This window comes from Aptenodytes forsteri, unplaced genomic scaffold, assembly GCF_000699145.1.
Source record: "Aptenodytes forsteri isolate BGI_AS27 unplaced genomic scaffold, ASM69914v1 Scaffold146, whole genome shotgun sequence".
In the NCBI taxonomy this organism is placed as follows: domain Eukaryota; kingdom Metazoa; phylum Chordata; class Aves; order Sphenisciformes; family Spheniscidae; genus Aptenodytes; species Aptenodytes forsteri.
The window spans coordinates 7391392-7405075 of NW_008795128.1; the positions used below are offsets into that span (position 1 = coordinate 7391392).

General features: G+C 34.9%; 1 protein-coding gene across 2 annotated transcripts in view; it reads right to left on the reverse strand.

The window, feature by feature from the left end:
• The window catches only part of UBR1 (ubiquitin protein ligase E3 component n-recognin 1), a 65900-nt gene that overhangs the window by 36829 nt on the left and 15387 nt on the right, over window positions 1-13684 (reverse strand). For both annotated transcript variants that reach the window (XM_009277574.2, XM_009277575.2), the window contains exons 5-20: window positions 12785-12926; window positions 11126-11188; window positions 10703-10826; window positions 8574-8681; window positions 8026-8114; window positions 7126-7224; window positions 6281-6438; window positions 5554-5653; window positions 5118-5246; window positions 4119-4299; window positions 3102-3163; window positions 2751-2861; window positions 1979-2044; window positions 1708-1809; window positions 1044-1107; window positions 492-616 (exon numbers count right to left, since the gene is read on the reverse strand). In XM_009277574.2, the coding sequence (XP_009275849.2) occupies window positions 492-616; window positions 1044-1107; window positions 1708-1809; window positions 1979-2044; window positions 2751-2861; window positions 3102-3163; window positions 4119-4299; window positions 5118-5246; window positions 5554-5653; window positions 6281-6438; window positions 7126-7224; window positions 8026-8114; window positions 8574-8681; window positions 10703-10826; window positions 11126-11188; window positions 12785-12926 (1723 nt within the window). The remainder of the gene's footprint in view (window positions 1-491; window positions 617-1043; window positions 1108-1707; window positions 1810-1978; window positions 2045-2750; window positions 2862-3101; window positions 3164-4118; window positions 4300-5117; window positions 5247-5553; window positions 5654-6280; window positions 6439-7125; window positions 7225-8025; window positions 8115-8573; window positions 8682-10702; window positions 10827-11125; window positions 11189-12784; window positions 12927-13684) is intronic.

A 13684-nucleotide genomic window follows, 5' to 3' on the forward strand; every position in this document is an offset into this window, starting at 1 on the left:
ACAGTTGGAATAAAATGGCAGGGAAATCTGTGCTTTCGAATAGACCTGTACAATACTTGACTTCCAGTGGATCTGCACAGGTTTAAGTGATCAAAATTACAGAATCAAATTTATTGATGGTACACAGTGCAGAATGGAACCCAGCTGCATGGTCCTACAGGGCCGAAAGAGAAAATAATTTTAAAACTTTTCTTTTTGAATCTAGGAAAACTACAGCTGAATATTCTAAAAAATTCCACCTCTTCATCAAAAAGCACAGTCCCCATTCAAGCCTTTTCAGATTAGACCATACTTGAATCCATGACATCTACCTTTATATCAATAAGGTGTGTAAGCCCCTTTGTCATGCTATCTTGTAATTCTGAAACCAACATTTGAGCTTTATATCAGAAATAAAATGCTTACATATAAAGATATGGAAGCTAAAGAAGAAAAAGACATAAAACAAGAAAAAGTAAATTAAGGAAAAAAGTAAATAAACCAGGACTCACATTTTCAGGCAAGGACTTGGTAATTGCACTGTGAGCCATTGGTTCAATACATAACAGATGAATGATTTCTCTCATGATAACATCTTCTTTTGTCACATTACTCACTCCAGGCACATATCTTTCCCCTACCAGAGTGAATCAAAAGGAGAAGAACAGCAAATGTGACAGTTATAAAGCAATTATTAATTTTTCACAGAGGTAATGCTACTGCTGGGATATTTCATAGTGTAAGTTTGCATTCGCCAGAAACCTATCCCAAGCGTCTGAGAGGAAAAAATTTTTTTAGCCTAGCTTCCTAACAAAATGGGCTGAGACGGAGTTTCTCTTCATATTCTACTTTAATAGCCAATTATGAAGTTATCTAACAGCTTTTTTCACTATGTAAACCCTATTGCTTCCAGTTGACAGATACTTGTGTCACTGAACCATCTATTTAAAATAGGCATTCTCCAGTATCGTCTCCATACCATCTATGTTAAAGAAAGTCATTAAGCCTGTTTTGTCAAACTGTAACAATCCATTACTACAACAATAGAGAGAAATGAAACTTACCCACAACATAGATGAGAATCTGTAGCATCTCTTCTATTAACACGTTACATTGTTTGATCAAATCCTACAAGAATTAGAGAAACAAGGGTTTTTTTAAAAAAAAAAAAACAGGAAAATCTGTCAAATGACACTGAGCTCAACCTTCAGATGCACTACTTCGCTGAAGCACAGTACTGTTAGAAGAAATCTCCATTCTAACAAGCTGGAAAAAATGCCTGTGCTTGTACAGGAGATATTATTCTGCAATTGACGTGCAGGATTCACATGCAGGAAAAGAAACAACAGCTAAAAATGTATCCCAAATGAAGGGTTATATGAAAATTCAAGCCTCAAGTAGCAGCACAACAATCCCAGAAACTTCCAGCCAAAGTAAGAACACATAATATGGCTTAAGAGACATAGAAATTTTAGAGAAGTCATTTACATGGATTTTGGTAGATGCCCTATGAAATAAAGGTCAAAGAAGGCAAAACCTGTTTGCTAATTTTAAGTAAGCCTCTACAAATTCTGAATACAAAATCATTTATCTAACCACTAGGTCCTGTGTTGACTGACTTTTAGTGCGCTCATAAAAATGCAGTGATCAACAGTAGCCCGTTTTTCTTATTAATGTTCTATAAAATCAAAGCAAACAAATTAATCAGCAGAAATACTTGTCACTTACCTGATCTTTAGTGGGCTTGATCTTTTTGAAAGCATCAGCAAGCTCATATCTCTGCAGTATCAGCAGGAGGAACTGGTTTGGATCCATAAGAGATGCACCTATCTATCAAAAAAGCCAGACTAATATGAACATCGGTTACTATTACAGTTCATTATTATGAAAAATACTCGTGTGATTTTAAAAAATTTTCTTGGTAAAAATTTAATTATAATTAAAAGAAATTCCACAAAAATTTTATGAGTCAAGCAAGCAACGATTCAGAACATTATACCTGGAGCATGATGATGTCTTTATCATACATCTCTTCTCTGCATTTAACATCTTGATAATAGAATACCTGAGAAATAGGAAAACAAACTCTAAGTAGAGAAGCAAAGTAATGCACTATCAAATGTGCACCACTTAATGTCTGAGGCTTTTTCAAACTGTATAGCACCTTTACTGAGTAAGGGAAAGTCACGTGTTTCTTCCAAAACAAAACGTGTACTTTGATGGAAGTGAAGCCAAAGCAGACAAAATACAAGTACTTAAGGGTAGACTCTTCCTTTTACCTGTACTCTTGCAACAAAAAAAAAATCCTGCAAGTATTACAAAATGTTTGTTATGTCCAGTTATATGGCACTCAAACTATTTTAATCTCATACTAAACTTTTAACTTTTGCATATAATGATTACCATACACTAAGAGATTCTTCTAACATTTTATGTTACAAGCAACAGTACTAACAGTACTTATGCAGTGATTTCTTTATCAGATCTGAAAGTAGTTTACAGTAGACAACAGTAACGTTAATACCATTTCACAGAGTCAGAAACAGTCATAAGAGATGAAAATACTTGTCTAATAAGGGGAGGCGAGCCATTGATGAAGCTGGAAATAAAACCAAGTCATCTAAATTCCCACCTAGAAACCCTTCTGTTTAGTGTAGGATGACCCCCATGACCTCTTTCTGCACTGGATGAAACCACCACTGGGAGCATTACTGAGAAACACTTGCATACTTCATTAGGACCAACTCACTACTGAATATTGTAGGGAGTACCTGACTTATCAGGGAGAGCCCATTCCTTCTCCACATCTCTGCAGCAACCTGAGCAACCAAGACAAGACATCGCAAAGGATATTCTACTAGCAGCTCCACTTGAAATTCTTCCTAGAATTTAAAAAGAAAAAGGAAAAAAAAAAAAAAATCAAGCAAGAATAAGTCTGTCAGTGATTTTAAAAGTGTAAGGCTTAATGAACAAAGACACATTGACAGCTGCAAAATAACTTGTGTGTGTGCCATGAAAATTACAGGATATAATTTTTGGCTTTTTTCTTCCCAGAATATAAATCACAAGAACATTTGGGGGAAAGAAAAAAAAAATTTAAAAAAAAAAAAGAAAAATCTTACAGGAGAAACAAACTCATGCAATCTTGAGGTGGTTCCAGTCTTGCTTAATCGCACATGAAGACCTACAAAACGAATAGGAAAAAAATTAGAAAATAACTCAAAATCAGTAAAGTTTCTCCTCCAACCCATTCTAAATATTAGCTAAATCATCTACAACTCAGAGAATTACAGAAAAAAAGTCAAAGTTAATTTAGGAAAGACCTGTTACTTTTTTGGTGGTTGGTTTGTTGTTGTTTGTTTGGGTTTTTTTAAGGTAGAAGATCTGTTACATTATCACAACAGTTCTTAGTCTTACAATCCATTATTTTATGAATAAATCTATTCATTTAATGAATTCATTAAAAACATTTAAATTAAAATTTTGCTAATACTATTTAGCATCTCAATTTCACATTTAAATCGTATGTCAGTAAAAACTGAATTTCAAGACTACAAGGCTTAACAGATGGTATCTTGGTATCAAATGATGTGATAAAGAATCTACAGCTTAATAATAGCATATGATTTCATTTGTATTCTAGAGAAAGCAGCGATCACCCACTGCTGTGGTCCTGTGTATTCCAACTGGAAATCTGTCCTGGCATGCTGCAAACGTGTCTTTTAGGAAGAACATTTTAAAAGTCCTAAGATATATGTAGCTAGAAAATAAATTCGAGATATAGTAATAATGAACATTCATTTAGGCAAAACAGGTAGAAATAGAAACAGAACAACATAAACTCAAATAGTCCAGAGAAAACTGAAGATCTCATTAAAACATGAAACTTTTCCTTCTCGCCTTTTGTATCTCTCTCCTGTTTAAAAATTGTCCTCCACCCTCCATGGCAAATGTTTCTGAAACAAACTTGCCCTTAGTGGGACATCTGGGGAACAGGGCTGCCTGATCATGAGAATGTCAGAAAGTCCGAGAGCAAATGATCTCTGAAGCACTTAATCTAAATGCTTTCTAGAGTAAAGAAATAGAGATGGATGATAAACGTAATTCAAATCGCAATCAAAACAAAACACACCACCTACCAGCAAGAGTCCTAGACAGTGGTAGATGTATGCTGACAGGATCTGCAGACACTCTGTAAGGTCTGCTCTCCAGAGTATGGCCACACAAGTGAAACACTGTCTTTTCCCGTGAGCGGCCATTTGTGCTGCACCTCATCACAGCTTTATGACATTCACTGTAGGCCTTGAGCAACAGCTCTTCCTACAATTTAAAATAAATGCATAGCGTTATATTTAAAAATCATATATATGCACTAAAATTTCTCACTTGTTTTTTCTGACTGCATAAACAGCTACTAAAAATCCACAATATAATTGCCACTTTGTTTCTTAATACTGAGAAGTACTGGACTGGAGCAGTGGAGCATCCACTAAAGCTAACTGAGAATACACTTCTGTTCAAAAGAGGTGCTCTGTCAAATGCCCTAAATTTATGTGCTTATTTAAGCTGCGGTATTTTAATATTTTGTGTAGTTTGCACCCCAAATTGGATGAAGAAGCTCCTGAACTGCTCTAGTTCTTCCTTTCTCTCCCTACTGAAAAAAAAAGAAACGAAACCCACTTCAAAATATCTTTAAGTTAACAAATTGTATTATTACCTCCCTTCCCCCAGCACAGGGATGAACTCCAGCACTGATTAAGACTACTTACAGTGCCATTACCCAATTAGCACAAAGTTTCTGCAGTCCACTTTTGCAATTAGAAATGAACACCATGTGCTTCAAAACCTTAAAACTTGACAGTGATACCATGAACCTAATTCTCAGAATCTTGAATTATTAGAAGTATTTTCTCTTTATGGATTTGCCTGACACCCTGTGCAGCTTTGTCAGCTAGAAGATTATATTCTTCTGAGATCCCTTCTCTTTGTCACACCGCAGATTAATTCTTTCAGACTCATTTTTTGTGGAGATCTGTATTGAACAACAGTGAGCTTTTTTAAAAAGCTGCTACTTAAAAAGCACTCAAATATTCACAAAAGGCACACATGTAAGAATCCCAGACAATTGATATACTTACATCACAGGCACACCACTCCTGGAACATCAAAAGAATGTTCTTGAGCTGCATCTGTATAGCAATAGCTGCTTCCCAGTCAGGGTCCACCTCAATGTGCTGACCAATCTGTCTTTTTATCTCCTCCATTCCCTGAAATGGAGATGCCACAAAATACTCAAGCTAAATCAGTGATCACAGGCTTAAAACAACACAAAATCCCATGAGCAAATAGTAAAATATAGGTTGTTCAGATACATGTAGCTAAAATTGATAAATATTACTTCTATAAAGTAAAAATTAGTTTTTCCACCCACCCAAGACAGGGATTGAAGAATGTACCATCTTAATTGCATGTTTATATCCACAATATTACTATGGACAAAAAGATGAGCAAACAAAAGTGCTGTAATATCTTTATAACAGCATATTAGAAAGACATTATTTAAATGTGTTGTACCTGCATGCAAGTTAAAATCCTTAGGAAAGAAACAAATCCTTCTAAAAACCGCTCCCTCAGACGGTCTGTCCATAATGTAGGCTTGCTGACTAAGACATACCTGTCCCCAAAGAAAACATTATCATCTTTTGCTCAGACTTCTCTTCTGCTTATGCTTGTATTTAAACTGTTCTTTGTATTAAAATAATTAACTGCATCATCATATTACATCACCCTCCCCATCCCAAACTCCTCTTAAAATTTTCACCAAACACTAGAGTTGCTTGGTGCAACTCCATCATTTGCAATTAACAGTTTTTAATTCCAAGGTATTTGGGGTGGTTTGCTTTTACATTATTTGGTTTATTAAGAGTAATTTGGGACCTGTAAGAGTGGAAAATGCTATGCAGATGAGGATTATACAGCTTTCCCAGAATGTTAATGAATAGAAGCCAGGATTTTCCATACTGTCTTACAGTGGATATATTTTGTTTGTTAGTGCAATTATTATATGGAATGATATCAGTGAAAATCATCAAAAATTGTCTTTACAGAAAATAATTTTGGTATTTGAAAATTTTAAGTTTCCACTGAAAAATAAAACATTAAAGTTTCATGTGTGTTTTTTGAGGGGTTTGGTTTTGGGTTTGTTTTTAAAGCAGTTTTATCATCAGATTCCTAAATTGAAACACCTCATCCTACTGCCAATTTTCTAAAAATTGCTCTAGCTTCTCAGCTTTACACTTACCTGAGGTCATATATTACTGCATATACCCGGTTCAGTTTGTCCTGACTGTAACCTTGGAAGTTGAACTTGTCATTTTTGTCTAGGTACTCCGGAAGCACTTCTAGGAGTGTCTCCGTAATGGTGGTGATTACATTTTGCTCTTCGATAAGATGTCGGGCCTGCGAGAAGAAAATTAAAAATTTTTCTTCCTATTTTTGTTGAAGAGAACTGTCAAAATTTTTCCTTTGAATCCAGTCTTTTTGATTAGAAATATTTTAAGCATTTGTAAAGAGTCCAAACTACAAAAACTCCCATAGCATTTATTATGTATGAATACAATTTCTATCAACTTAGCATGTTCCTTCACTCTGACAGCTTCAATGTAACAGACATGCTATTCTTTCTAGAAAGATCATGTAGAAAAGGACTTTTACATTAGTATTTCAGGCAAGAAACATATAACCTTTATAACCTTTAAAACCCACAGGTATACTTCCCCCCCCCCCAAGGACTTAACATATTTTACCCACACAAAGGTATTTAACCATTTTTTTGCCCCCTCCCCCCAAGTTTTTAATGTTACATAAGAAAGTAAATGTGAACAGTAAATGAACACAGAAAGTTAATGCAGAGAACGATGCTGCCTAAAACTTCTACTTATTTGCATTCCCTCTATCTTCCGTAATGCATTTTCACATAAACTCAAGCTCCTGCTTTCATATTGGCCTTAACAAGTCTCAAAATCATTCATTTTCAACTCAGCAATGCAGAAAGACTCTCTGCCAAGTACAGCAGTCTGCAAAGGTGGTACTGCTAGCAATTCTCAAATTTATTTTACATTTCTAGCGGAGACAGGCTGTACATACCAGAGTAGGTACAGTGAACATCTGAACTGAGAGTGCTGTCACAGAGAGAACTCTGTCATGATCATCACTGATGTATTCTTTTTGCAATGCCTTGTAATACTAGGAAAAGAGAATATTGGGGAAATTAAATAAAACAAGAGTTAATTTAAAAAGTTTACATTTTTATTTGCAAGAATTACATCTCCATGTCCTTCTTCCTTTCTAATAGAAGCCGTTCAAACAACAAAAATGGCACAATGTCCTCAATACACCAAAGCAATTAAATATGTGCCCCACTGCCTTAATACCGAAGATAAGCACAAATTTAACTGTTCTGCCAGATCAGAACCAAAAAGTTTTTTCTCCTACAACCAATCTTCCCCAAGAAAAGAAATTAAATCCCTGGAAAACGGATCAATAAAGACATTAACTTTTTATAAAACAAGTCTTCCTCCGGCAGTGAACTGCATGGATAGTTATTCCACAACTGACTATAAAAGATGTGTACAATGACTAATGTAAGTCTTTGTTTGCTCTGTTTCAGTCCAGAGAAAACCATGAAGTGTCAGTCACCTTTATCAGGATTAAAAAGTCTCACTAAAACAAAAACACTTGGTCTTGTGTTTTGTATATTTCTTAACTATTTTATCCAATTTTTAAAAAGACAGACCAGTTTCAGTTGCAGTTCATCTGCCATTTCAAAAGATAAACAGAATACTAACAATACTGCATTCAAAATGAGCATATATACGTACATGATTGTAAGGAACAAACAAATGACATTGGAATTAATACACTCTATAAAGGCTGAGCTAGTTGTTGAAAATTCCTTATTTATATTGAAACAATTTTCAGGTTTGGGGGAAATTTTACAAAGCTAGTAAAAATTCATAGCATAAAAAAACCCAAATAACCATTTACCTTCACAAATTCCACAGCAAAAAGTTTTTTGTATTCCATTTCCATGAAAAAACTACTGAAGATAAGTTCATGAAGAACCTTCCTTGCCCCTGTGAAGAGCCAATACAATGCACGTCACTTTATTGTACTAAGACGCAGCTTTGTGTGGAAAAGAGGAACAGACTATTAAATTATAATTAAAGTCATTAAAAGCCTTGAAATGGTTACAAAGTATATGAACAAAGTCATTAATATATTTTTTTCTATTTTTAACATTTATTGGTATGTATTTAAAACACAGGGTAAGCATCAGGTCACTCATAGTCAGGTTACATCTTGTGAAAAGATTCTTCAGAATATATAGAGTAGGAAAAATTTAGGAGGCAAATACATACCCAAAATATCAATTATCTCAGCCGTAAAAATAAAGGTTGTGTAAAAACCATAAAATAAAAATGATAAAGAAATGTAACTCCACCTGCATAGCACTTACTCACTTTTACACATTTGTTACACACATGAAAAATTATTTTGCCTCTTCAGCTATATAACAAGATGGATACACAAACCTTTATGAAGTTTTGCATCCCATAGCATCAACTTGCTTATGAAGCATGGCTTTTCAGATCCAGCTTCTTCTTTGAGACATATTTGACAAAAGATCTGGCGAAAATCACCTATAGGGATAAACCCATTCATTTGTACAAGAATGCTTCGATAGGTAAGTGATATGAGCCAACAAAATGAGAATTACAGAATTCTGTTCTTTAAAAAAAAAGTATGAATTATTTTTTAACAATGTTTTTTTCTCAGTGAACATACTCCCACATACTCTCCCCTTACTAATTTCTTCCTATTATTCTTACCTACTTTATTTAATAAATCCAGTGATGCAAAAGAGTATTTTAAAATTAAAATCATTGAGACAGCTTTGCAAAGCAATTCCATAAGAAGAGTTCACTATGTCAGCACAGAAATGCACAGGCTAGGCAAGTCTATGCTAGTCCCTGCCTTGGGCCCTGAAAGCCAGTCTTCTGTAGAATTTCAGAACATTATTTTATATTTTCTTGCACCTGTCAGTAAATACAGTACTTGCTGAAGCAGTTTTGGGGATCAACGTATCAGAGTCACTCATGGGTTACCAACATTCAGAAATGAGCTCTTGCATTACTAATTTCAAAAGGAAAAAGTAGAGTGTCATGAATCAAGTTCCTGACAACCTGGAAATAATTAGTATTGAATGCTTCTTGATCCGTGTTCTACCACTTGAAGCAAAACGAAGAAAAGAGCAGGAACCACCAGACCACCAAAAAGTTTCAGCTGAGTACAGAACATCAGGCTCTTAAAGCATCTACGTATATAATTCAGAAGAATGAGGACAGGAATATTAGACTTCAATCTTTGTGCTTGAAGACTCTCATAAAACATATTAAAGTATCAGTTAACCTATAACAATTTCCTAACCCAAAATGCTACACCCAACATGGGAGACTCCTTTTTAGTTCTAGCTTATCTCATCAGCTAAAGGTAATTCTTAAAAACCCTAAAATTTTGGGGATTTGCTGGGGCACTGACACTGACTTCTCTATACTCACACAGAGTCAACAGCTGAATAATTAGCTGTCAGTTGGTGTTTTAAATAGAGTAATTTCATCAAATTGAAAATAGTAAGAAAAATTATCTAGGAAGAAAAATGTGGATAAAAACTGAACTTTCACTAGAAATCTTGAAATAAACCACAGTCAAAAATTTGTACTGATTAAAAGAACTGCCTGAGGAACTCAGACCAGCAAGAAAATACCATCAGTGAAATAAATACAAAGTTGAAAAGAACAGAAAGCTAAAATCTGTAAAATATTGTAAAGAATTACAAAAAGGTACAATTCTGATATATGTATTTCAAGAGAAAGATTGGAAAATAAGCGTTCAGAAAAAAGGTAGGAAATTCACTTTATTATCCAAGCTTATGAGAGAGGCTAAAGCAGACCAACAGATTGACCCTATCAAGAAGGAGAAAAAGCAGTGAGTAGAGCTTAATCTACGCATATTTGTATGGGGAAAAGACATTTTATAATGGCTTCAGTTTGGCAAAACACAGGTATGACAAAACCCAGTAACAGAAATCAAAATGAGATTGATTCAGAAGTCTTCTTTAAAACCATGAGCATCATCAAACAGAACAATGTTTGAAAGCTTAAAATAGACTTTCCACTACTGGACAAATTTTTAAATTAAGGCTTTTGTTTGTTTGTTTTACTGACACTGTCTAATTAAACACGGCTATCAAATCTGAAGCAGGAACTAATTCAAGCAGAGGATATATGCTTTCACTGATGGAGATGCTCTGCAGCTTTCCACCAGCACTGGGGAGAGCAGCTTTTAAGCAAAGAAGTCGCTGAAATAGGGCATGTGATGCTGAAACTGAGGATAATAAAACTTCTAGAGGAACAGACAGAGCTCAAGCAGGGAAAGACATTTCTTTTAGCAAGAAGGAACAGAAAAGGACTGCTATTCATAACCATACTGATGGATATCAGCATTCATACTACTGTATTATTTATTTACTAATTAGGAGGAACGTGAAAGTATTTTAATAAGGGAATATCATATATAACATTGCTAAAGACATTTTTTTGAGAGAATTAGTCATTCAAATACTGACATGGCATTATCGTAACAAAAAATGAGTTATGCTTACTTGAATAGCTCATGAGTTTGTTCAGCCAAGAACCAAGGCGCAAGGCAAACTTCTGGTGAGCCATAACATCAGCATGCAGAACCTCCACATGAAGTGGTCGTTGAGAAACATTTTCAGAATGCCTCTAGGAGTCAGGTAAATATTAGTAGATATAAAATAAAGATAACATGAATTTTCATATTGTCTTCACCACCCATTACCTCTCCCAAGCAAAAAAGAACTCAGTTTGACGTTTTATTTCTAAAAATATCTATCTATACCAAATGTGGTGGGGTAAATTCAATTTCAAAAAGTTCACAGGCAGGTTATAAAAGCATGGAAGTACTAAGTTGAAGACTGTACAGCAGACAAGTCTTCAGTACTAATAATGATGAGGTTGATTTGTTTGTTTTTTAAAATGAGAAAAATATTTTAGGAAGTTACCTTGATTTCTTCTTTTGCTTCCTGACAAGAGGCATAATGTCCTGCCTTAACAGCTCTACGACCCTGTTTAAAGAAAATATTGAGCATGAGACCAATACAAAACAAAACCAAAATGTCACAAGCCTGATTCTTGCTATGTTTTTTATACGTAAAACGGGGACCAACATCACTCATGGTGCTTTTAGACATCTAGAAGGAAATAAAAATTAACATAATTATCTTTATAAAAAAAGCTACTTTAATTAAATTAGCAATGGAACAACAAAGTAAAGTCTGGGTATCTTAATATTATTAGATAAGGAAAATTCATGTACACATTAAAACACGAGAGGGATTTCTGCAGAATACTTTAAATACAAACCACATCAACTTTCTTCCTAGCACAAAGTACACTCATCCTGAAGTGCTTTTCTACAAACTTTCCTACTATTTCTTACTTCTGTATATGAAATAGCAGGGTATGTTATAAGCGTGGATTTGATAGTTCTTTCAATAAAGCCAAGAACAGGTCCAGCTTAGACCTCAAATTCCACTCAAAGGAAATCAGAGGTGTGGGCTTCCAAAACAAGTTCTCCACACAGCAGAATTTCACACAAGAAGAGAAGTAGCAGCTGTTATGTTGTGAATCTATTATAATTAAAACAATATAACCTAGTCCTGCGCTGTAGCAGGTGCTTTGTAAAATGGAAAGTCTGATCAACTTTGGATCTAAAATTTAGGTTTCAATCAAAAGGAACCTTCATAACGGAAAACTTTAAGAGTTACTCTATAAGCACGCATGTATATACATATTTTACAAAACCTGCAACTGCTGGACAAGACTTGTTAGTAGTGTCAGTCTTATGTAATTACTAAATACAACTAAACTTTCATTACCTGAACAAAGAGAAACACAAAAAGAAAACACACGTTTTACAGATTTAAAAAAGGATTCTAATATTACTAAGATGTTTTATATTTAAATATACAACAAATACATATACAGGTACAGACAAAGTTTCTCCATGTGCAAACACGTAAGTTTTGTACTTTTGTTAGGTAAAAAAACATGGTTGCAATCAAGATAATTCAAACACTGATCATGCTTTCCCCTCCCCCAGTGGAAAAAAAAAATTTACATTACTAGTGTAAGGTCTTTACATGGGACATTAGTTTGAAAAATGAAGTAGTAAAATTGTCAGGTTCATCGCATTCCATCATAGATTCTTCCTGGTTTCATTTGCTTAATTTGAAGTTTTAAGATTTTCAAATGAAGTCTGAACCAGAACAAGCAAAAAAAAACTCTTGCAAAATGTGAGGTACATTTCTGATTAAATATAACTGAATATGCATTTTGCTGACTTGTATGTTTTTCAGACAAATACAATTAAAATAAAACATTAATCTCAGCTGAGAAGAAACAAAAAAGGTAAAGAAAATATGTCAAACATGAAAGGAGCAACTTCAGATAAATCTGCTCTTCCCTTTCTCAAGAAACTGGGGTTTTGTCCTGAAGAAAAAATTAATATAGTTTAAAAACTTAACAGTTATTCCGCAACATGCTTTTCTCGCTCCTCAAGCTCCAGCATCCCAGAAACAAAGATTCTATGGTCAAGAGACTATAGTAGCACTTCTTAATGATTAAAGAGTTACCTTCTCCCATATCCAGAATGCACTAACCTCTTTATCTATGGCAGTAGTATGCAACTGGGCTTCACCGAGTTCACAGCCAAGTGCCCTTTGCAGGCTATAGATGACATGATCATAAGAATGATGTTCATCATTGAAAAGGACACAGTAGTAGCTGTCTACCTTCTCTCTACTGGGAAAAAGCCAATATATTATCATATAAATAAAAATAAAATTGTAAATAGTGTCGTATCCAATACAAGCAAGAGCTCACTTGGTAACTTGAGAAAAATGTCAAATACAAAAAAAAAAATTATAGAAGAAAATTAAGCATGTTCTTCATGTCAAAGACACACACCCCCTCACCATCTATACCAGAAAAAGCCACAGAAACCATGTACCATAGTACAAAAGAGATTTTAAGTTATTTGATTATTTCATTATTATTTCCTCTCTGTGCTGTTTTATGACCCCATTTGTCTTTTTAACACGACACACAATAATCTTTTTCCATTTTCATAGAATCATAGAATAGTTTGGGTTGGAAGGGACCTCTAAAGGTCATCTAGTCCAACCCCCCTGCCGTGGGCAGGGACATCTTCAACTAGATCAGGTTGCTCAGAGCCCCGTCCAACCTGACCTTGAATGTTTCCAGGGATGGGGCATCCACCACCTCTCTGGGCAACCTGTGCCAGTGTTTCACCACCCTCAGCGTAAAAAAATTTCTTCCTTGTATCAGTCTAAATCTACACTTTTAGTTTAAAACCATTACCCCTTGTCCTGTCGCAACAGGCCTTGCTGAAAGTTCGTCCCCACCTTTCTTATAAGCCCCCTTTAAGTACTGACAGGCTGCAAGAAGGTCTCCCCGGAGCCTTCTCTTCTCCAGGCTGAACAACCCCAACTCTCTCAGCCTTTCTTCATAGGAGAGGTGCTCCACCCCTCTGATCATTT